The sequence below is a fragment of the Procambarus clarkii genome, chromosome 5 (assembly GCF_040958095.1).
Source record: "Procambarus clarkii isolate CNS0578487 chromosome 5, FALCON_Pclarkii_2.0, whole genome shotgun sequence".
In the NCBI taxonomy this organism is placed as follows: Eukaryota; Metazoa; Arthropoda; class Malacostraca; order Decapoda; family Cambaridae; genus Procambarus; species Procambarus clarkii.
In genome coordinates this window covers 14,875,331-14,899,218 of record NC_091154.1, presented here as the reverse complement: position 1 = coordinate 14,899,218, position 23,888 = coordinate 14,875,331, and the positions used below count along the sequence as shown (strand labels likewise).

At 49.3% G+C, this 23,888-nt stretch overlaps 1 protein-coding gene across 5 annotated transcripts in view; it reads left to right on the top strand.

The window, feature by feature from the left end:
- Positions 1–23,888, top strand: part of LOC138373500 (DNA-binding protein Ets97D-like) — a 225,633-nt gene that overhangs the window by 16,830 nt on the left and 184,915 nt on the right. For all 5 annotated transcript variants that reach the window (XM_069339722.1, XM_069339728.1, XM_069339736.1 and 2 more), the window contains exon 3: positions 1,129–1,258. In XM_069339722.1, the coding sequence (XP_069195823.1) occupies positions 1,129–1,258 (130 nt within the window). The remainder of the gene's footprint in view (positions 1–1,128; positions 1,259–23,888) is intronic.

Here is a 23,888-nt window from a genome sequence, read left to right as displayed (position 1 = left end):
GGAGGGGGGAGCTGCGCAGATATGCGGCGTGGCTTGTGTGACGTCATGCTTGTTAGTTCGTTTTCCTGGGGGAGTTCTGCCCACTCGTTTGTCGATTTTTGTTCTTAACAACAATAGGGGTTTGTTTTGTGGCGCTTACCTTTCTGGGTGCCTGTCCCGGTCGATGGCAGATATAGAATGCTCCAAATCACATGTGCATTTCTATGGGCCATTGCTCCCCGTGCCTCTCTGAGGAGGCCAGGTTCTGGCTCGTGGTCCCCGGTAGGCCAAGAACTCCACCCACATCGACTGATGCAAAATAGTTAGGGTATCCATATCGGCCATGGATAGCTCCGGGGAGCCTCCGGGACTCGCCCAGAAAATGGCGTTTCATTACATTCAACGCTGTTTTTTTTTATATTAGCACAATGTGTACCATTTCTGGTCAATGAATTTTGTTCTATTGTCAGGAACAGGAAGCCTGTTAGGCTTATCAAGATATCACCCTCCATCCCCGACCCTAGGCTAGTGGCTGACCTCTTCCCCTAGGATGCAACACACAACAGGTGACTAACTACAGAGTACATATTTACTTCTAGTTGAACAGAAGCATCAGATTTAAGGAAAACTACTCGAACATCTTGTCCAGCCCGGGAGTCACATTTGGAGTCACATCAGTTGTCAGACGACAACAGTTGTAAGATGACTACTCAGTCTGCTGCATGGCATAATTGTTACTGGGTGGCGTATTCTTATTTATTTTCTGTTTATACGGGCAAGAAATCGTGTACCACAATGGTCTATATCCTCGACTCGCAATCATAGATCCCGGGTTTGATCCCTGGGTGGGAAAGACATGGTTGGGCAAATTTCTTTATACCTTGTGCCTCTGTTCAGTAAATAGGTACCTAAGAGTTGGGCATCTGTTGTGGTTGCATTCCAGCTAAGGTCAGTAGCCGACATAGAAGGGACTATGATAAGCCTAAGTACAGACTTCCTGTCTGTCGTCGTCATGGACAGACTTCCTGTCCATGACGACGAGAGTTGTTAATGTACGTCATGATAGTATGATAGATAGTATGATTATATCGTGACGTTGATTATCTTGTGCTGCAAGTTGAGTATATTTTTTTAATTGTATCTCCCCAGTCAACCCATTCAAATTTATGCAATTGATATGGACATCAGCGAGACGATGGGAACCCTTAAGTCACGAGCGGCTGAAGCTTTACATCTTGACCTACAGAGTTTTGTTGTGTCTGTTTTATCCGAAAGAGAGGTACGTGCAGTGTGTATTGTGCATTTTTGTTGAATATGGAGGAGGTAAAGAAAGTATTTTGTATTATTGGAGTGAGGGGTGATGGTTATACTGTAGTGGGTACAGGGTATTTTGTATTTTGTAATTTACCAGAATTTACCCAAGGATAATATTGTAATGTGATATTATTATGGCTTGCAGTATGCTGGAGTAACTTCCATAATTCCCTTCTAAACCTGGTTACACTGAAATGATGATAGAGATGAAACTTAAGTGAAACAACTGTATCTTTTCAATTCAGTATAATAAAAACAAAACAAAAAAAAACTCATAATAATACTAACAAACACCCCCCATACTCTGTGTAGAGTTTACACAAGCACTTGGGCTGGACAGTGGAGTGCTGGTCTCACTTTATGCAGGTCGGCGTTCAATCCCCGCCTGTCTAAGTGGCTGGGCACCATTCCTTCCTCCCATTCAATCCTTGATGCCTGCTAAATAGTTGTAATGGCTTGGTCCTTTCTACTGATAATTCCCTTCCCTTCTGTATAAAGTGCCTATTGCACTGCCTGAGCCTGTTCCATCTCCTTGGTTATCTTTAGGTCATCTTGAGATGATTTCGGGGCTTAGCGTCCTCATGGCCCGGTCCTCAACCAGGCCTCTTTTTGTTACACACCCCAGGAAGCAGCCCATAGCAGCTGTCTAACTCCCAGGTACCTATTTACTGCTAGGTAACAGGGGCATCATGGTGAAAGAAATTCTGCCCATTTGTTTCTGCCTCCACCGGGGATCTAAACCAGAACCTCAGGACTACGAATACGAAGCGCTGTCCACTCAGCTGTCAGGCCCCCCTTGCCCGGTACTTTTCCTTCAGCTGCTTGGTTTCTGGTGTCCTGTTTGGTCTGGAGCCCTCTTCTTTCAGCCTTGTTGGTTGTCTTGCTCGTTACTGTTGGCTCCTTTTCTGGCGAAGTCAAAGCTCCTTGGTTGTTGTTCCTTGGTTCAGCTGGAAGTGCATCTTGTGTTGTCTTTAGTGTTTTTTTCTGTGGGGAGCCCCAACGGCTCCCTGGAGCTTATCGGGCTAATGTATGTTACATTAGACCGAGACATTAGCTATGGAGTTCAGACCTACCAGGGACCAACGCCATAACCTGGCCTCTTCAGAGAGGTTGCAGGGAGCAATGGCCCTGGAATACTCCCTTGTGGTTGGGGGTTTTCCTTATCTGCCATCGACCGGGGTTAGATGGTAAGAAACCAAAGCAAAAAACCGAACAGAGGTAAAAACTCCCTACAATCCCAAGGAAACAAGCAATCAATCAATTATCACACTCTACTGCCGTGCTGCTTGTCCGCGCAGCCCTTCCCTCCCCAAAATGGGGAGGAGGGGGGTCCCGAACCTCACTGCGCCGTCTGCCTAGCACTTCAGTTCATAAGCTAGTGTCAACCGGGACAGACGCTTCTCTGGCCTCAAATTCCTGGGCAGTGTTTGCCCTGTGTGGTGTTCTCTGCTGTCTTGTGGTTGTGTGTGGTGGCCAGGAGTACCTCATCAGTGCCGGGGCTGCATGTGCTTATGGGCTTCCTTCCATAAGTGCTCTCGTGAGTACTGCCCCTGCGTGTCAGGGTTATCTCCCCTGGGGGCATTCGGAAACCGCTCCCGTAGAGGTTCTTGCTGCTCGGCATTTACCTCATCCTTGGGGCCAGCTGGGGCTTGGGGCCCCTTGTTTGACCTTGGGTAGGGAGTGGTGGTGTGCTGGTTAGGGCGTCAAGGTGTTGAGCAATCTGCCACCTACGCAGCGATCGGTTCCTGTTGCCTCTGGGGATGGTGTACTTTTGCGGGTTTTTCTTTTGTTTTGTTTTTGTTTGCCGGGTGGGGGGTTCTGCTTAGTGGGACTATAGTTCCCCTGATACTGTTTTGGTGGCCCTCTGCTAGGCCCCCATGCTTGTACACATCACAGGGGTTTCAGTGTTATCATCTATCCCATGTTAGTTTTGGTTTTTTAACCGGTTAGCAACACCTTGCCTGGGCTTCCCACAGTTGTTACCCTAGGGGCCCCTGGAAATCCCTGTCGGGGCTCGGTGGATCCATGGATGCGTCTCCAGAGTTCCAGCCTGCCTTGTGTGGGTTTAACCCTTTAACTGTGCGGCCTATAAATATGACACCCCCCCCCCCCCCGTGCGCAGGAAATAAATTCTCTTGAAAAAATTATTTTGTTTTTTTAAAGTGTCAAAAACCCTTCCCCCAGTATGGGTATGTCAAAAAAATTTCAAACTTGTACTTACTTTGGCTGCTATGGGGTCCGTAAGTTGGCGCGTGACGTCATCATTCCCCGTTCGCCCATGAAGTAAGCTCCCGGGGCCGGTGGGGCGCCCGGGTTGCCGCGATTATATTTTTGTTAATTTTTTGTGCACGGTTCCAAATACATTTTATTTGTTTTTACGTGCTAATCCTATGTATAATGAACACGTACACTATATTATGGCAGTAAAACATCCGTACTGTCTGAGGACACTGTGTTACGTGCATGACACTTGTGTACACATATGTTGCACATCTTTACCATGTATCATGCTAGTTTATGTATATATACAATCTATTTACACACTATACACTGTCACACACTATATACATTCATCATCAACACACTCAGAACACCGCGAGTGAGAGGAGCCACACCCAGCCAGCCCTCCCTCACTCCAACATCTTACTCGCCAACATTGCTCCTCCCACCATACTGTTATTGTATTAATTACACGATTTACACATGTTATATATACCTATCTACATGTTTTATTTACCAGAACTATGCAAGTAAGCTGGTATTCTGTCCAAACAATAAAATGGCCACCATACACTGCATGACAAATCACACAGCAGACAACGCTACGATTACGACGTCACCTCCCTCACCAAAATAGCTCCTCACAACATACTCCTGGTGCTGTTATTACACTATATACACACACTGTATATACCCATGTACACGTGTGTTCTCCATAGCGAACCACGAAGCTAGTACAGTGAGCAAAACAAGAGTTACTGCCACACAGTGAGGCTACCTCAATTCTCTCCCTTCCTCCCTCCCTCACCAAAATTCCTTCTTCCTACGCACAATGCTCATTATAACCGTAATCCTGGTCACTAATACCTGTAAATGAATAATTGGTTGTGGAGGATTTGCACGCCCGTGGACATTTGGCTTCAATCTTACGTTTCTTTTCCCTTTCTCGAGCTGTCTTCTGCCTGGCTTGAGGAGGATGTGGAGGCGTTGAGTGACGGGTCTTCGTCTGGGGCGCTGATTTCAGCAGCTAGGGCGTCGGCTGCATTGCACAAGTTTATTTTGAAAAGGAACCTAAAAAGTCGTTTGAAGATTCCTAGATGGGCGAAATAATGCTGTGGTGCTGTGGCTAGCGCTGTGAACATCGTGAACAGCATAGAATCACTGATATTCGAACATTGTACCCAGTCATTATCACACTCGGGCTCTTCTCTAATACTATCATGGCTAAATAAAACAGATTATATATATATTTTGATAACATTTGGCGATGCTGTGGTCACACGCTGAACAGCAGTGCTGTGCGCTCATGCTGCGAGCACCAGCCTTGGTTGCTCACTCACTACTGAGGCTCTGACACCCGGCAATGTGGACCATGATTTTTTTTTAAGATGGCGTCTGTTTACAAGAGCCCTGAGGAAGCTGATGTGAACCCCATGTAGCCGCGGGAGTTTTGAATGGAACGTGAAAAATAAAAACACCTGGAGGCGTGTTGCGCACCTGAAGCCTGGGCCTGCAGGCGCGTTGCGCAGTTAAAGAGTTAAACGTTGCTGTGTGCCCTTGTCTCAAGGTGACAGTCACCTGTTTTGCCTCCGTCATGCAGCCTGTTGGGTCAACAACACATTTGACCCGGAGTCTTGTGAATCGTGTTCTCTGCTTGTGCTCCAGTTTTATTCTGATGTTGCTGTTTGGTTCCCACCCGGATGCCCCGAGGCTGCCCTGTTTTGGTTTTAGAGACCCGGACCTGAGGGCGTTAGTCGCTTCGACTTTGGCTTTTTCCGTGCTCCCTGGTCCTTCCCCTGTGGTTCATCCTGCACCTCCCCCCCCCCCCCCCCCCCGTTTATGGCTCCCAAATGTCTTGAGGGTTTTCGATTCGGCACAGGGTTTAGTTGGTAAAAGAGGCTCGTGTGGCTTCGGGGGCTGCCCCATTCAGGCCGGAGACGTAGGCATTTGAGCCGGTTCCTCCTGCCGAGGCTTCTGGGTTCCACCAACAGGCCCCCTTCTTGTCTGCCTTTCCCCTGGATTTTGCCTTTTCTTCAGGGGTGGAGGGTTTGGAGGACGGCTCTGCCCCGGGTCCCGACGTGGGGAATCTTGGGGCTGGGGAGGAGTCAACCTGGGGGCCTTGGGCCCCCTTTGACCCCCACTTGGGTGCTTTTGCCTTCCTTGCAGGACTTATTGTTGCAGGGGGAGGGGGTTTCTTACCCCCTTCCCTGTATTAGTATGATTTGGGTTCGGTTCCTCTCCGGGTTCGGTTCCAGGCCCTTTGGGTACGTCGGCTCCGTCTTTCCAGAGGTTTTCTACTTCCCATATCTCCACAAAGGAGGCTCGGGAGGCTCTTGCTGCATACCTATTGCGAGACCCAGTTTATGCTTCTGTGACGGATCCATCCTCTTTCGAGTTCGGTTCTTCTTCCCGCTTCCCGCGTTTCGAGGTTCCGAAATCTTCCTGGCTGGCAGACTGCCCATTCTTTTTTGTTGAAGGCGTGGCATGGGTTCTGTCGGACCCGCACGCTTGATTGGCGTGAAACTTCTACAGTTCTGCAGGTTTACCTGGGGGGCGAGTTTGAGCACCTTAATGCATGCTTGTTCACTCTCGTGCTTTCTCGGGATGTTGGCCTTTTCCAGCTTCACATGCAGGTTCCTCTTCTTTCGGCATCGTTGGTTGTGGAGGATTTGCACGCCCGTGGACATTTGGCTTCAATCTTACGTTTCCTTTCCCTTTCTCGAGCTGTCTTCTGCCTGGCTTGAGGAGGATGTGGAGGCGTTGAGTGACGGGTCTTCGTCTGGGGCGCTGATTTCAGCAGCTAGGGCGTCGGCTGCATTGTTGAAGCTCTTTGCACCCATCCTAAAGGAAGCTGTGTCTCTATTTTTTTGCTTCTCGCCTCGCTTGCCGTCAGGCTGTGCTCGCCCTCTCTTTGGAATTTGCTTAGGCCCTGGCTCTTAAATTTTTGTCTTCGTTTTGTCCATTGCTGTTTGCAGAGGCTGTGGTCTCGCAGTTTCTGCAAGCAGCTTTGTCTAGTTGTCGTCCTATGACGGACTTGTTGGTTCTCCGGGGCAGTCGTTTTTGGCCGTCTCAGAGAGGTCGTACCAGGGTTCAGGGTTCCGCTGGTCAAGGTGGGCTTCTGGTGCCAGTTTCTGAGGCGTCTTTGCCTTCGTGCCAGCGTCGTCTGGTCGGCACAGTGATAGCCCTGTTCGAAGTTTGGTTTCTCATAAGGGGGCATCGGCCCTTTAGTGGTTCGCCCTGTTGATGGTGCGACCTGCGTGCTGGCATACCCGCCAGGTCGGGTTTGGCTTCAGCGTCTGTTTTGATTCCTTTGGGGACGCCCCTTCTGCCTCTCTCACGATCGTTGGGTTCGTCTCTTGGCTGGGGCTTTGTGACCAGTGCTCACCAGGCCGGCCAGGGACGGTGGGGTCTGTCCTTCTGTCGGGCTCACAGCACAGTTCAGGAGTTCGCGGCAGTCTGGTTCACGCTTCGGAGGGTTCAGGTCGCTCGGGGATCGACCATCCGGCTCCATTTAGACTGTTCTCCGGTGGTTCATTGCCTGAACCGTGGGGGTTATCTTCGGTCCTTGCCTCTTTGGGGTTGGTCCCTTCAAATGGTTCGTCTGCTGGATTCTCGGGGTTTGGCTCTCCGTTCGATTCATATCCGGGGAGTGTCCAACGTCCTAGCGGACAGCCTGTTTCACTTCATTCCTCTGTCCACGGAGTGGACGATCGACGACGACTCATTTCGTTGGATCTGCCAGACGTAGACCTCTTTGCGTCTTCCAGTCTGTGACGCCCTTCCCCGACTGTGAGGCATTCGCGGTGGATGCCTTGTGGCAGGACAGGTTGAGGTGGGGTTACCTGTACCTCTTCCCCCCCCCCCCCCCCCCCCAGTCCAGCTGTTGCTTCAGGTTCTGGCTCAGTTAGAGACCTTCCCAGGGAAAGTAGTCCTTGTGGCCCCTTGGTGGCTGGCCCAGCCTTGGTTTCCGGCGCTGTTTGCTCGGTGTTCGAATCCGGGGAATTTCCTGTGGCTCCGCCTTTTTCAGCAGGTCAGACCGGTCCGGTACAGGGCTGGTTCGACCTTCTCCTCTGCTCTTCGCGTCTGCTCTTTTTGATGCAGGTGTATCACCATTTCTGTGGTGATACACCATTTATATTGTGAAATGGTACCATGTATCACCATTTCTATGGTGATCAGGTGGCTCCGTTGATGGTGTCCCACCTGAGAGGTTTGTCTCGGCGACAGTATGAAGTTTCCTGGCGTTCTTTTCGCCATTTTCTGGCTCTTCGTAGGTTGTCTTCTCTTTCGGATCGGGTTGTCTTGTCCTTTCTTTCTTGGCTTTTTCAGGACCGTCATTTGATGCCTAATACTGTCACCTCGTATTGTGCGGCGCTGGCGGAGCTGCTCCAGCTAGCATTCGGGGTGGACGTCACATCCGCCCTGTTCCGTAAGCTTTCTCGTACTATGTTTCACCTCCGGGCCTGCTCGTGTGCCCCCTGAGCCATCCTGGTCCTTGGATAGGGTGCTCTATCTTTCCTCTTCTCAGTTTGTGGTGGCCCCTTCGGTTCAAGATTGTTTTTCCAAGGCTTTGTTTTTGTTGGCATTGGCCTTTGGAGGTTGGGTAGGGAAGCTTCATGCTCTCCTCCAGCGCAGGGGTTTCTGCTCTTTTGGTCCTGGGGTAAGTTTGTATGTTTGCAGCCTTCTCCATCTTTTCTGGTGAAGAACGAGACGGCTGCTTTCCGGAGGAGTCCTTGGGTTATTGATGCTTGGTTGGCTCGGCCGGGGTTGCATTATGTGTTGTGTCCGGTTGTGGCTCTTCGCCATTACCTGCGCGCCTCGGCTGGTGTGGCTGGGGATATGCTTTGGGTTGATCCGGTTTCCCTCGCTCCCTATTCTAGGGCTCGGGTATCCCAGGTTGTCCGCAGGGTTAAGTCTAGCCAGCCTGCGGTCTATCCTCGCACCCATGACGTTAGGAAGTTTGCAACTTTGGCTGCCGTGTTTGGTAACATGTCTTGGGCTCATATTCGGGCACGTGGAGTTTGGAGGTCAAACAAGGCCGCCCGTATTTGGTGAACGTGCCTTTTCCTCTGCATTCTTGTGTTGCTTTGGGTCGCAGGTTGCAGCCAGTTGTTTTGACTTCGCTTTGAGGAGTTTGTGGCCGCCACCTCCTGGGTAAGTCCCTATTTTCTTTTTCTTTGGGTATGTAGCTCCAGGGAGCCGTAGGGGCTCTCCACAGAAAACCAGTGTTGAATGTAATGAAACGCCATTTTCTGGGTGAGCCCCGGAGGCTCCCTGGCAACCCTCCCTCCCACTGGTCGGCAATTTTTTCGCATTGGTTGAAGCTTAGCTTCCGAACTGAAGTGCTAGGCAGCTGCTGCGGTGAGGTCCGGCCTCTTCTTTTGCAGATGTTCCACTCTTCAGCTGTCTTGACATATCTCTCCTGGGCTGCTTTTGGGAGTCATGCTTTCTGGCAGTTCTGTGTCTTCTCTCTGTGCTCGGTCCCTGGCGCCTTTGTGTGGTTTTGGGGTCATGTTTTTGTGGCGGTCTGTCTTAGTTTTGTGTTGCTTTCTGCGGAACTCTCGCCTCCCTGGTTGTTGCCCCTTTTGTTTCTTCTCTGTGGTTATGTAGCTTCAGGGCATGACAAGGGGCTCCCCTCCCCAAGAAAACCAGCATTGAATATAATGAAATGGCAATTTCTGGGTGAACCCTGGTGGCTTCTTGACATCCTCCCTCTGCAAGGAAGTCAGGGGTGTTTTCATCATCATAGAAGTGAGGGTGGAGCAGCCAGCTGACCCAAGCTGGCTGCCTCTTTCCCCCCCCCCCCCATACGAGGGAGGAGGTGAGGTGAATAAACTTGCACTAGTTTCGTGAATTTGCAATCATTTGTCTACATTGTTTTGAGTTCTTTTGGCAGTTTGGAGGTTGCAGTCTGGTTTCTAACCAGATTGCAACTTTTGTTTTGCAGACTTTCTGAGTGCCTTCCCTGGTGGTGGCAGACATGAATAAATTCATAGAAATTTTATCATGTGTGTCACTTCTCTCTGCGCCTCTCTAGCGGGGATGCCAGATTTTGGCTCGTGGTTCCCAGTACTGTAGGTCTAAATGAACTCCACAACTGATGACACCTAGTATTTTTGGCACAAAATCAGCATAATAGCTTCAGGGAGCAACAGGCACTAACCCAAAATATGTTTCGTTACATTCAATGTTGGTACTTTTGTGCAGTGGTGAGAATAACCCTCTATCAATAGCCACACATTGAGGGTTAACTCTTCCACTGCACAAATTATATGAATGTTTTAGAGTATTGCGTAATATTCACAAGTCCTGTGGGTACATGGGGCTTGCATCGGCTTTCTCATGCCTCCAATACATGGGACAACAGTTTGAAAAAAATCCCAGGCACCGGTCCTGGGTGTGAAGGCACCAGTACTGAGTGAGCTACGAAGGCTGGCACAGGTAGCACAAACTAACACCACCGCTGTTCAGCTTATGACCACAGCGTCACTTAAGTGACAAAATATGTACGTAATTGCTATTATTTTGTGATCATAGTATCATAGAAGAGCTTGACTGTCATAAATAATATATACAATGTTCAGATATCGGTGAACACACAACGCATTTATGATGTTCACAGTGCGAGGCAGGCAGCCACTGCACTCGTTACACTCAGAGAAATCACACTAACATGATATATCAATGAACAAATCCACAGGAGTCATGATGAGGGTTTGGACCTTTGCGCTGGGTGTTCCAGACTAGGGCGTGCCTGCTAACACCCAGCTCACAGGTTCGGACCCCCTTGTCATGGCTCCAGTGGATTTGTTGACAGCACTCATTATTTAATCCATCTAAGCATCTTAAAATAACAGCATATGTTTCTTTACAAAATTAACTTGTGGAAAATTATTAATTTTCAGGAGTTAGTGACCAGAATTCTGATAATAGCAGCATTGTATCGAGAATTAATGATGTGCGTAGTATGGTGGGTGGAGGAATTTTGCCGAGTGAGGTAGCATCATCAGTCAAATGATGTGTAATTACCTAAGTGTAGTTACTGGATGAGAGTTACGCTCGTGGTGTCCCATCTTCCCAATACTGTACTCTGTCATATAACGCTTTGAAATTACTGACGGTTTTGGCCTTCACCACCTTCTCACCTAATTTGTTCCAACCGTCTACCACTCTGTTTGCGAAAGTGAATTTTCTTATATTTTGTTTAGTTACTTTATATCTATGGCCTCTTGTTCCTGAAGTTCCAGGTTTCGGGAATATTTCCTTATCAATTTTATCGATTCCTGTTACTATTTTGTACATAGTGATCATATCGCCTCTTTTTTTTTTGTCTTTCATTTTTTCTTCCATAGTTTTGGGATATTTAATGCCTCTAACCTCTCCTCGTAGCTCTTGCCCTTCAGTTGTGGGAGCCATTAAGTTGCATATCTTTGTACTTTTTCCAGTGCATTGATGTGCTTCTTAACCCTTTAGTTGCGCAAGACATCATATGATGCGTTGAGTGACTTGCAGTAACTTGCGCTCGGCATCATATGATGTTTTGGAGTACTACGCAAGATTTAAACGGCCCGCGGATACACGGGGTTCACCACACCTTCATCAGAACTCTTGTAAACAGACGCCATTTAAAAAAAAAAATTGTGGGCCAAATTCCCGGGTGTGAGGGGCCTCAGTATTGAGTGAGCTACCAAGCCTGATGCACGCAGCATGAGCTCACAGCACTGCTGTTTAGCTTGTGACCACAGCATCACCTAAGAATGCCATAATATACATTTGCATGCAATTATTTAGCAATATTATTACAGAAGACCCCTGACTGTGATAAAAATGACCAGGATTCTGATAATAGCAGGATTATTGTGATAATTAGCGCTGTAGTGGGAGGAGTATTCTTTGTGGGGAGGGAGGTAGCATTGTCTGCTGACTCTGTGTGACCACCTTTTACTGTCTGGACTCACTGTACCAGCTTAGTTATTCGCTATGGTAAACAAAACATGCAGATACTTATATATAACGTCTGTATATAAAAGCAAAAACAGTATGGTGGGAGGAAAATGGTGGCAAGTCAGGTGAGATGAGGGAGTGGCCACTGCCACTCACCATACCAACTTAGTGGTTCGTTATGGTGAACACGAATGTAGATACGTATTACACTGTATATACACGTTGTATATACCAGCAAAAGCAGTGTGGCGAAGAAGCCATTTTGGTGATGGGTGTGGCAACATCTGCATGATATGTCATGTTGGTTTGGGTGGCCACTATGCTCTTCGGGCATTATACCGCCTTAGTTGAACAGTTATGGTGAACAAAACACGTAAATACTTATATATAACATCTGCATATAGGGTAATAACACCACAAACAGTATTGTTGAGGGTGAAATTTTAGTGCGTCTGGCCTTGAATGTGTGAGGGAGGCAGCCGCCAGCTGACTGTGTGTAGCGACGTCTCTTAGTGCCTGAACTAACAATATCAACTTAGTTGTACAGTTGTGGTGAACAAAACATGCAGATATACAGTGGCACCTCGACGTACGATTGCCCCTACTTACGATAATTTCGAGTTACGATGTACATTTCATCGAAAAATGCGACTCGACATCGGGTGGTGTCGTCGACTTCCGATATTTGTTGGTACACGTTCGGGTCGACCGAGCACGTGGTTCCCAGTCATGCGGCTGACCTGCCTCAGTTTACTACAGCAGCCCGCTTAGTGACGATCGCGCCTATAAGAAATTCTGCTTTTGTGGTGATTTTTTGCATTTTGAACATTAAAGTAATTATTATATATCACGCCATGAGTCCCAGGAAAGTCAGTGGTAAGGCTCAACATATGAAAACCCATGTAAGGATGATCATAGAGCAGAAACAAGAGTACAGAAAGTGTCTTCCAAAACAATTAAGAAAATGTTTGCAGCATGGGAAGAATTGCAAACCTTTGCTGAAACGACTCGCCCAAATCAAGCTGCAGTAGGCCGTTGCCTTAACCTATTCAATGACACTGTGATGCATCATTACAGACAAATGTTAAAATGAAGGGAAAACAAATGCCTCTTGACAAATTTGTAGCGAGACAAAGAAGCACTGAACCACAACCAGGTCCTAGTGGTATTCAGGCAAAATGTAGGAGAGAGAGTACCCCAGAGAAAACATCACTGCCTGATGTGATAATGGAAGGGGACTCCCCTTCCAAACAAGAACAACTCTCTTCCTCCCCCATCATCACCATCTTCCATACGCCATCAAGAGCCCTCCATAAAGGTAAGAGACACTTTGGTACTGTATTGTAGTTAGAAAAAAACATTGTATTCAGTATAAAATGCATTTGTATGTTAATATTTTGGAGGGTGGGGAACGGATTAATTCAATTCCTTTATTTCTTATGGGAAAAATCGCTTCGACTTACGATCTGTCTCTGGGAACGGATTAGCATCGTAAGTCGAGGCCCCATTGTATATATAACGTCTGTATATAGTGAATAAAAGCAAAAACAGTATGGTGGGAGGAGAATGTAGGTGAGTCAGGTGAGGGAGGGAGGGAGGGAGGAAGTGGCAGCCAGTGGCGGGCTGCCACTGCCAGAGAGCATGCCAACTTAGTGGTTCGTTATGGTGAACACGAATGTAGATACTTATGTATAAAGTCTGTATATTGTGAATAAAAGCAAAAACAGTATGGTGGGAGGAGAATGTGGGCGAGTGAGGTGTTGAGGGAGTGAGTGGCAGCGGGTGGCTGGCTGGTGTGTGGCGGTCACTCCTCGTTGCTTTTTGACTCATAATACCAACTTAGTGGTTCGTTCTGGTGAACAAAACATGCAGTTACTTATATATAACCTGTGTATATAGTGTAATAACCGACAAAGTATTTGTTCACTGCTTGATGAACATAATAATTGAATCAACAATATGCACACCATATTTTTGAGTACAGCGATGATTCACTCATTTTATTATATAAATATATCACACTACACACTATTGAATAATGTTACAGCAAAAAAACTACTTAAAATCAATCAGAGACATTGAAATAATTAGGTAATTATCTCTTTGTGGCAACTCCGGCCTGACAGCTGATGAGCAACAGACCGTCTGGGACGCACGCTGAGTCAGTGCCTGTTTTTTTGCCAGACTTCCCCACCCTATAGCAGGCAATATATGCCACTTATGATTTTTTTATTATTTTTCCCGTGATCAGAGAACACAAATTAACCCTTAAACTGCGCAACATGCCTGCAGGCTCACGTCTGGTTTGTGCAACGCGCCTCCGGGTATTTGTATTTTTCACGTTCCATTCAAAACTCCCGCGGCTACATGGGGTTCACATCAGCTTCCTCAGGGCTCTTGTAAACAGACGCCATCTTTAAAAAAAATCGTGGTCCACATTCCCGGGTGTGAGGGCCTCAGTAGTGTGTGAGCAACCAAGGCTGGCGCTCGCAGCATGAGCGCACAGCACTGCTGTTCAGCGTGTGACCACAGCATCGCCTAATAATGTCAAAATATATATATATAACTTGTATTATTTAGCTATGATAGTGTTATATTAGAGCCTGAGTGTGATAATGACTGGGTACAATGTTCAAATATCAGTGATTCAATGCTGTTCACGATGTTCACAGCGCCAGCCACAGCACCACAGCATTATTTCGTTCATCTAGGAATCTTCAAATGATTTCTTAGGTTCCTTTTCAAAATAAACGTGTGGTCAATTATTCATTTACAGGAATTAGTGACCAGGATTGTGGTTATAATTAGCGTTGTGCGTAGTATTGTCGAAGGAGGAATTTTGGTGAGGGAGGGAGGGAGAGAACTGAGGTAGCCTCATTGTGTGTGTGTGGCTGCCACACTTGTTTTGCTCACCATACTAGCTTAGTGGTTCGCTATGGGCAACACATATGTACATGGGTATATATAGTGTGTGTATATAGTGTAAGAACAGCAACAGGAGAATGTTGAGAGGAGCTATTTTGGTGAGGGAGGTAACGTAATCGTAGCGTCGTCTGCTGTGTGATTTTTCATGCAGTGTATGGTGGCCACTGTACTGTTTGGACACAATACCGGCTTACTTGCATAGTTCTGGTAAATAAAACTGCATAGTTCTGGTAAATAAAACATGTAGATAGGTATATAGAACATGTGTAATAAGAACTATAGCAATATGGTGGGAGGAGCAATGTTAGCGAGTAAGATGTTGTAGTGAGGGAGACTGGCTGGGTGTGGCTGCTCTCACTCGAGGTGTTCTGAATGTGTTCATGGCCAAATGCTCCTATTGGCCCATACGAGGCAGCTCCTATTGGCCCATACGAGGCAGCTCCTATTGGCCCATACGAGGCAGCTCCTATTGGCCCATACGAGGCAGCTCCTATTGGCCCATACGAGGCAGCTCCTATTGGCCCATACGAGGCAGCTCCTATTGGCCCATACGAGGCAGCTCCTAATGGCCCATACGAGGCAGCTCCTATTGGCCCATACGGGGCAGCTCCTATTGGCCCATACGGGGCAGCTCCTATTGGCCCATACGGGGCAGCTGCTATTGGCCCATACGAGGCAGCTGCTATTGGCCCATACGGGGCAGCTGCTATTGGCCCATACGGGGCAGCTGCTATTGGCCCATACGGGGCAGCTGCTATTGGCCCAAACGGGGCAGCTGCTATTGGCCCATACGAGGCAGCTGCTATTTGCCCATACGATGTAGCAGCTATTGGCCCATACGAGGCAGCTGCCATTGGCCCATACGAGGCAGCTGCCATTGGCCCATACGAGGCAGCTGCCATTGGCCCATACGAGGCAGCTGCCATTGGCCCATACGAGGCAGCTGCCATTGGCCCATACGAGGCAGCTGCCATTGGCCCATACGAGGCAGCTGCCATTGGCCCATACGAGGCAGCTGCCATTGGCCCATACGAGGCAGCTGCCATTGGCCCATACGAGGCAGCTGCCATTGGCCCATACGGGGCAGCTGCCATTGGCCCATACGGGGCACCTGCCATTGGCCCATACGGGGTAGCTGCCATACCGAAACACCAGGTGGTGGTTGTTTATGGTCGGGGTGCGGCTCGCCGATGACTACCCCCTATCCCACGTGGGGCGTTTAAATTATAGCGCTAGACACGAAAACAGCTATTAATGTATTGCGTGGTTTCGGTTTTGTTACTGAAATCATCTATATATGTATTGGGTGGTTTAAGGGTTAAGGGTTAATGTAAAATAAAACTTGAAAACTGTTCAAAACCTGGTTATGCAATGTTTTTATTTGGGACCCTTTCCCAATGACCTTTCTAGCTCCTCAAGCTGAATTCTAATATCACCAAGCTTCAGCCCAACAGTCCTCCAGTAGACCCCAAGCTGAGCTCTGGTATCACCAAGCATCAGCCCAACAGTCCTCCAGTACCCAAAGGCTGAGGCTTGGTGGTACCCAAGCCGAGCTCTTGTATCGCCAAGTCCTGGCCCAATGCTCCAGTCCTCCAAGACTCGTCTCTTGCCTAATAGAAGCTAAAACCAGAATCTGGATCACTCTACAAGACAAATTGGAGCTTGAGAGATTATAAATCAACCCAAAACAGATAACAATATAGGTGCAAGAAAGGAAGCAACTGCTCAAAGAAAATTAGCCCCCCCTCCCCCCTATGACAACGAGGCAAATGATTGTTGCTGCTGGGTAACTTGCCCTCATCCTGTTGTCCCTGACCACCATTAGAGGGCAGCCCACATCACCTGGGGTTTCTGCAAGCCTGTTTGCTGCCCCCCCTCCCCCTCACTTGGGAGATGTCTTTTTGAGAAACCCCAAAATCTCTTGGAGGTGTGGGACAGGGCAGGGGCGGAGCTCTACAGGGTGCCTACCCGCAAACAGTATTTCATTATGTTCGTTACTTCATTTCTATTTGAATGGCCTCAGTAGGTCCCCGAGTTTACTCATAATGATGTCTGGGTTTTATGTATGGAAATCAGAAAAGCCAGATAGGACTTGCCTGTGGAAGAAGAACAGCAGGAGAGGAGGGCCTGGGGCAAAGAATAGCAGCCATAACAACCAAAGGATATCCAGCAGGAATGAGAGGGCAACATCATAAGAACCTGCAGAAATCTCGAGCCTGTATATTGGCCATGGGCAGAATGACAAAGAAAGGCATCAAAGCAGCAAACATGCACACAGCCATAGAGCAGGAACAAATAGCGAACTAGCCGAACCAAACAACCACACAGAGAACCTTAGAAAGGCAAGCCTTGAAATGTGAGAAAGAAGGTGACAGTGCTTCAACCCCAGGCCGATTTTCCTCCAAGGGGGCCCGATGGCTAAGTGGACAGCGCTCTGGGTTCGTAGTCCTAAGGCTCCAGGTTTGATCCCCAGCGGAGATGGAAACATGGGCAGAGTTTCTTTCACCCTGATGCCCTGTTCACCTAGCAGTAAATAGATACCTGGGAGTTGGACAGTTGCTATGGGATGCTTCCTGCAGATGTGCAACAAAAAGGAGGCCTGGTCAAGGACCGGGCCGCAGGGACGCTAAGCCCTGCAATCCTCTTAAGATAACCTCAAGAAGATAATCCCCTATGTGTGTGATGAGCATGAAAAGAAGTCTGCTTTTCTGTGGGGAGTCCCTACTGCTCTCTGGAACTATTGGACTGATAAGCTATATATTAGTCGGGGCATCGGTCAATGGAGTTCAGCCTCCCGGGGACCATGGCCAGTACCTGGCCCCTTCAGAGAGGCAAAGGGAGCAATGGCCTATAGAAGCCCCCATGTGGTTGGGGGCATTCCATGTATGCCATCGACCAGAGTTGGCACCCAGAAAGGTAGGCATAACCAAACAAATTCCACTAGGTAAGAAATTGCGACAGAAAACTGAACAGGGAGGAAGAACCCCTAGAACTTAAGGAAAAAACAAACAAGCAAATGTCACACATCACCGCCGCACCGCCTGTTCGCACTGCTCCCCCATGCCGGTTACCCAAGTCATTCAGTTCGTTGGCTGATGTGCTCTTGGGCGGACGTCGACTCTGGCTTCAGAGTCTAAGCAGTGTTTATCTTCATGGCGTCCTCTGCTGTTTGTGGTGTGTGACCAGGTGTACCTGAAGTGTACTGGGGCTGCATGCACTTCGGGCAGCCTTTTCCAAGTCCCCTTTGAGTACTACTCTTGCGTGTCAGGCTTATCTTCCCTGGTGCGTTCGGGACACCATTTTCATAGAGGTTTTTGCTGCTCAGCATTTACCTTGCCCTTGGGGCCAGCTGGGGTTTAATGTCCCTTGTTTGGCTTTGCGTAGGAAGTGGTATTGTTGCTGGTTGGGGCATCAAGGTGTTGCGCAGCCAGCTTACCTATGCAGCGGCCGGTTCCTGTTTTCTCTGGGGACGTACTTTTGTGGGATTTTTCTTTTCATTTTTGTTTTATGTGGCTATAGGACCTCTTATAATATTTTGGTGGCCCTCCACTAGGACTCTGGGATTGTACACGTTGCAAGGGTGTCAGTGTTGTGATCTCCCGCTTTGTTAATTTTGGGTCTACCTAGTTAGCAACACCTTGCCTGTGCTTCCCATAGCAGTCAGCCAACGGGCCCCAGAAAACCCTGTTAGGGCTCGGTGGACCTATGGATGCGTCTTCCGAGTTCCGGCTCGGGAAGACTTCGGGGGGGCTGCCCCATTCAGGGTGGGGATAGAAGCATTCAAGCCTGTTCCTTCTGCTGAGGATTCTGGGTCCTGCCAGCAGACCCCTTCTTTACTGCCTTTCCCCTGGACTCTGCCTTTTCTTCAGGAGAGCTCGCATTTTGGGGGCGGTTTTCGCCTCCGCTGAAGTTTTTATCTTCCCATTGCCATTCTCTCTGTTTTGTTCTTCTTTCCTGCCCTGTCTGTTCTACTAGGACTGGTTGGGTGTTAGTCTCTTTGCCCGGTCTTGTGTTTGCTGTCTGTATTGGGTACTGGGTCCTGGGTTTGGCGAGTTTACTGATACTGACACATTCCTGTGTCAGTGCCCTGTTGGTTCTGCTGGCTCCCCTGCCTTCGGCCCTCTGGTTTCGGTACGTTTTTCTGGCTGTTTTCGTCAGGGGTTTTGCTGGGTCATGGGTCTGGCCCTTCTTTTGTGGTGCGTTTTCTGCTGGCAAATATGGTGGTTTGGGCTCCCCCAGATTCTTTTCTAGGTTCCTTTGGGTTCTTCGGTTTTGTTACGGAGGTGTTTTCCTCTCGGGTTTCCCTGTGGATGTTCAGGTGATCCTTGGTAGTTGCCTCCTTTGCATCCCGGACTAGCCTCTTCTAGGGTTTCGGGGGTCTTCCTGGCTTGCAGCCTGCACTCCTTGGATCTTGGCAGGAGTTTTGTGGTCGTGCTGGGGCTCTGGCTTTGCTTGTCGAGGTGGGCCTTTGGTGCTTCTTTTGTGCCAGTGCCTCTTCCAGAGCCGTCTTCATCCATTGGCAAGGCTCTGTTCACAAGTCGGCTTCTTGCTTTTCTTTTTTCCTTTTGTTATTGTATTTCCATTTTTGTTTCTTTTTTTTTTCTACCTGAGAGGGGGTAGAGCTTGCCGGGTTTGGGTTCCTGGTGAACTGGCGGAAGTCCCATCTGGTCCCCTCCCAGGTTTGGACCTGGCTGGGTCTTGTGTGGGACTCTTCGACCACTTCCTTGTCTCTCCTTCCGGAGTCTCTCCTTCCGGAGTCTCTCCTTTGGCTGTGGTCCCACATGTGCTTGTTTCTGGGGGGCTCCTGGATCACCCGGCAGTTGCAAGACTGGTCAAGGTGGAAAGGGGGCATTCCTTTACCTCTTTCCTCCAGTTCAGCTGTTGCTCCAGGTCCTACCTCGCTTGGAGACTTACCACGAGAGAGAGAGGCGTCCTCTTGGCTCCATCGTGGCCAAGGTTCTGACTGTGGTCCCCGGTAGGCCTAGAACTCCATTCACACTGATGCCCAAGTCTAACGATATACACATCAGCCTGGATAACTCCGGGGAGCCTCCAGGACTCGCCCAGAAAATGGTGTTTCATTACATTCAACGCTGTTTTATTTTGTTTTGTCTGTTTCATCACACTCACCATCACAAAAGTCTGCTGCGATTCCTGAGAGTCTGATGAGCATGGAAAAAAAAAAAGTAGCTGCAATGTGTCAATAACCACTGTGTTGCTCAGGCTCTAAATACAGTATTCCCCCTTTCCCCCCCATGCTCTGGAAATAAATTCTTGGCAAAACTTTTTTTTGTTTTTGAAAATGTTAATTACTCTTCCCTGATCTTCCCCTGATATGTAAAAAAAATCAAAATTGTACTTACTTTGGCCACAATTGGGTCCAGAAAATGGGGTGTAACGTCACGATTTGGTGGTTGCCCATGGCTTAGACTCCCAGGGGCAGTCGCTCGCCAGCTTCAACATGCGCGAGTTGCCACAAATATATTTTTGTTCATTTTTTGCGTACATTTCCAAATACATTTGTTTTGTTTTTCCATGCCATATGTATAATGAACACGTACACAATATTATGGCAGTAGAACATCTGTACTGTCCCAAGACGCTGTGTTACATGCATCACAAATGTGTCCACATATATTGCTCATACATCCAATGTTTCATGTTCATTTATGGATATTTACAACATATTTACACACTATACACTATCACACACAATATACATGCACTATCAACCCGCCCAGAATTCCGCGAGTATGAGCTGCCACACCCAGCCAGCCCTCCTACACTCCTCCAATACAGATGCAACCAGTACTACGCCACCTCCCTCACCAAAATGGCTCCTCCCAACATACTCCTGTTGCTGTTATTAGACTATGTACACACATTGTATATACCTACGTTCATACGTGTTTGCCATAGCGAACCACTTAGCCAGTATGGTGAGCAATACAAGACTGCCACACACAGTGACATTACTTCGATTCCCTCTCTCCCTTGCCAAAATTCCTCCTCCCACAATACTACGCACAGCGCTACTTATCACTACAATCCTGCTAATATCACAACCCGGGTCACTAAATCCTGTAAATGAATAACTGATTACAAGTTTATTTTGTAAAGGAACATAAGAAGTCATTTGAAGATTCCTAGATGGACGAAATAATGTTGTGGTGCTGTGGCTAGTGCTGTGAACATCGTGAACAGCATTGATTCATTGATATTTGAACATTGTACACAGTCATTATCACACTCAGGCTCTAATGTAATACTATCAGGGCTAAATAATAGCAGTTACATATACATTTTGACATTAGGCAATGCTGTGGTCACAAGCTGAACAGCAGTGCTGTGAGCTCATGCTGCGTGTGCCAGCCTTGGTCACTCATTACTGAGGCTCTCGCACCCGGGAATGTTGCCAATGATTAAAAAAACCCCCAGCGTTGAATGTAATGAAACGCCATTTTCTGGGTGAGACCCGGAGGCTCCCCGGAGCTTTACCGGCTGATATGCTAATGTCAGACTTTGGCATCAGTCATGTGTATGGAGTTCTAGGGCCTACCGGGGACCACGAGCCAGAACCTGGCCCCCTCAGAGAGGCAAGGGGAGCAATGGCCTATAGAATCCCCCGTGTGGTTGGAAGCATTCTATGTCTGCCATCGACCGGGTCAAGCATCCAGAAAGGTAAGCATTCCAAAACAAACCCCTATTCTGGTGAAAATTGCTACCTAAAGTCGAACTAGTGGATAGAACTCTTCAACAGAAAACAAGGAAACTAGTATGACGTCATACGTCACCGCGCCGCTGTCTGCGCAGCTCCCCCCTCCCTGGGAGGGGGAAGGGGGAGCCCCAGACCTCCCACGCCGGCTATCCACCCATCAGTTCTGAGGCTGGATGTCAAAACACACAAAAAACGCCGACCGGAGGGAGGGAGGGTTGCCGGGGAGCCTCCGGGTCTCGCCCAGAAAATGGCGTTTCATTACATTCAACGCTGGTTTTCTGGGGGGAGCCCCGTCGGCTCCCCGGAGCTAACTACCCACAGAGGAAGGTCAAAGGGACAGAACCGGGAGGCGGACACCACGCGCCCCCCAAGGAGGCGAGACAACCGGCAGCAAACGCCACCCCAAGGCGCCACAGCCCCGAAAATCCCGAGAACAACACGAGAACCACGAGCAGCAACGCCCCTGCACGAACACCAAAAATCCATGCCCGAAAGACCGCAAGGCCACATCGCCCAGACGGCAGCAAGAGCAGCGAGGCCACGAACGCCACAGGCATGAGGGAAGAACACAGGCAGCTTAGCCGCAAGAACACGGCTGACCACCCGGGACACTATCACCCGCGAACTAGGAAGAACAGAACCGGAGCAACGCAAAACGCGCTCCGGACCCAAACGCCGTGGCACGCAAACAACAGTGGAGGGCCGCCACTGAACACAAACGACACACCCCCGGCCCGACCAACGAAGCACCAACAAACCCTGGACCCCTCTAGAATGCAGCAGCCCCACCCCACGCCAGAAAAGATGGAGACTGCTGCCACCAAACAACCAAAACGCTAAAACCGAAGGAGCAAGAAAACTCAGCGACTCGACCCCCAGAGGCAAAGGCCCAAAGGAAAGAGCCGACGAAAAAACACACCGGAACCGAAGGGGCACTACCAACCGAGTAGAAGACAGAGCACGCTGACCAGTGACCAGGATGGTGCAAGCGGCGCACGAACAGGCCGGAGGTGAAACGACGCACAAGACAGCTGACTAACGGTGCAGAAGCAACACCAAGACCGAAAGCAAGCTGAAGCGGCTCCGCCCGCGCCGCACGAAAAGAGGCGACAGTATGTGGCAAGACGACGGCCCCCAACCCCCACCAGAAAACCAAGCCGAGAGTAAACCAAGCTAACAAGAGTAACCACCTAAGAAGGGACAGGAAAAGGAAGGACCGCCAAAATACCCCATACTGCCGCCAAGAGAAGCACACAGGTGGGACACCTACCACGAAGCCACCCGACCACCAACCGGAGGCGAGACCGCGAGGCAGAACATAAGCAGCCCCGACAAGGCCCCTCCGAGCCCAGGAAAAAGGCGGAGCCGCGGGAAGATCTCGGGCGCAACCACCGAAACCCAGGCGGCACAAGGAGATGGAACGTCTGCCGAACAGAAAAACTCCCCAAAGCATGCAAGCCCGCCAGGAGTTCAGAAACGACGAGTCCGACGCGAGACATCGCAAGACCCCCCCAAAAAAAAAACCGGCAGGGCAAGCTAGGAAAACAAAGAAGGCGAAAGGGTCGCCGCCAGAACAGTACCCGAACCAAGGGGTACGAACAACTGCAATAGACCGAGACAAAGAAGCACATCACAGGACACAGGCTGACCAACGCCTAAGAACACATGCAGAACATCCCTGCTGCAGAGGAGGCAGGAAGAAAGAGCAGAAGCACAAAAACCCCAGGAGAACAACCAGGGGTGGACAATCAGGCAGGGACAGAAAAACCCCCACGCAATCCCCCAGGCACAAAACGGCAGCAAAGTGCCACTCCACAACCGGACACAGGAACAAGGACACGCCACCGTGAAACACGGTACCAATGCACACGTGCAGCAGCAGCAACAGGCACCACTGCAACATGCAACATGTAAATAGCAACTCCCTTCCGCAAAGGCAGAGAACGGAGCAGGCAGACCCCAGACAGGACCAACGGAGACACGACAAAACCCTGCAGGCCCAGAAACCTGCACTAGGCGACCGACGGCGGAGAAACCCCGCTCGATACCCGCTGGATGAGGTACTGGGAGCTCTTTTACACCTGAAGCCCGGCCCAAGGCCAGGCTAGACCGGCCAGAGAGTGGCCCACCAGGCAGCTGCAAGGAGCAGTCCGCCGACCCACATACCCCCCACAACCAGGACGGGCCGGAACTGCCATACGAAAACAGGCTAGTGCGCCCTGGAAGTCCACGGACGAACCAGCAAGAAGGCTTATGCTCACAAGTAGGTCGTGTAACAAGCACAGACCTCTGATGGTAATACAGTGTTCCCCAAATGTGCCAATAGCACCACTGCACTCCACTGGTACTATCCCGCAAGTTCTACCAGATAGGCGGGACCCAAGAGCCAGAGCTCAAAACCTGCAAGCACAGCCAGTAACCTTACCAGGTGAGTACAGAACCAAACCTGCAACCCCCACACCTCACAACATTAAAAAGGAGGGTCCCCTGAATGACTCCAGCATGGGTTGGACATGCACATGAGAGGGACAAGAAGGGTTGAAAAAAAAGGGACAGTCACTGGTGTGCGAACGGTCTCAGTCGTACAAAAATATACCTGAATAAAGACAGGTATATAAACACCGCATCCAGCGCCCGGCCAAAAGATGCCAGACCGCAGAAACTCACCTGGCGAATGGTGGCACGAACTTGACACGACTCAACCGTGCCCAGAAGAACCTGGGAGCACCGCCAGGTGAAGACGCCTGAGCCGGACCCTGCTGGACCCGCAGGAGAGCAGGGAGAGGCG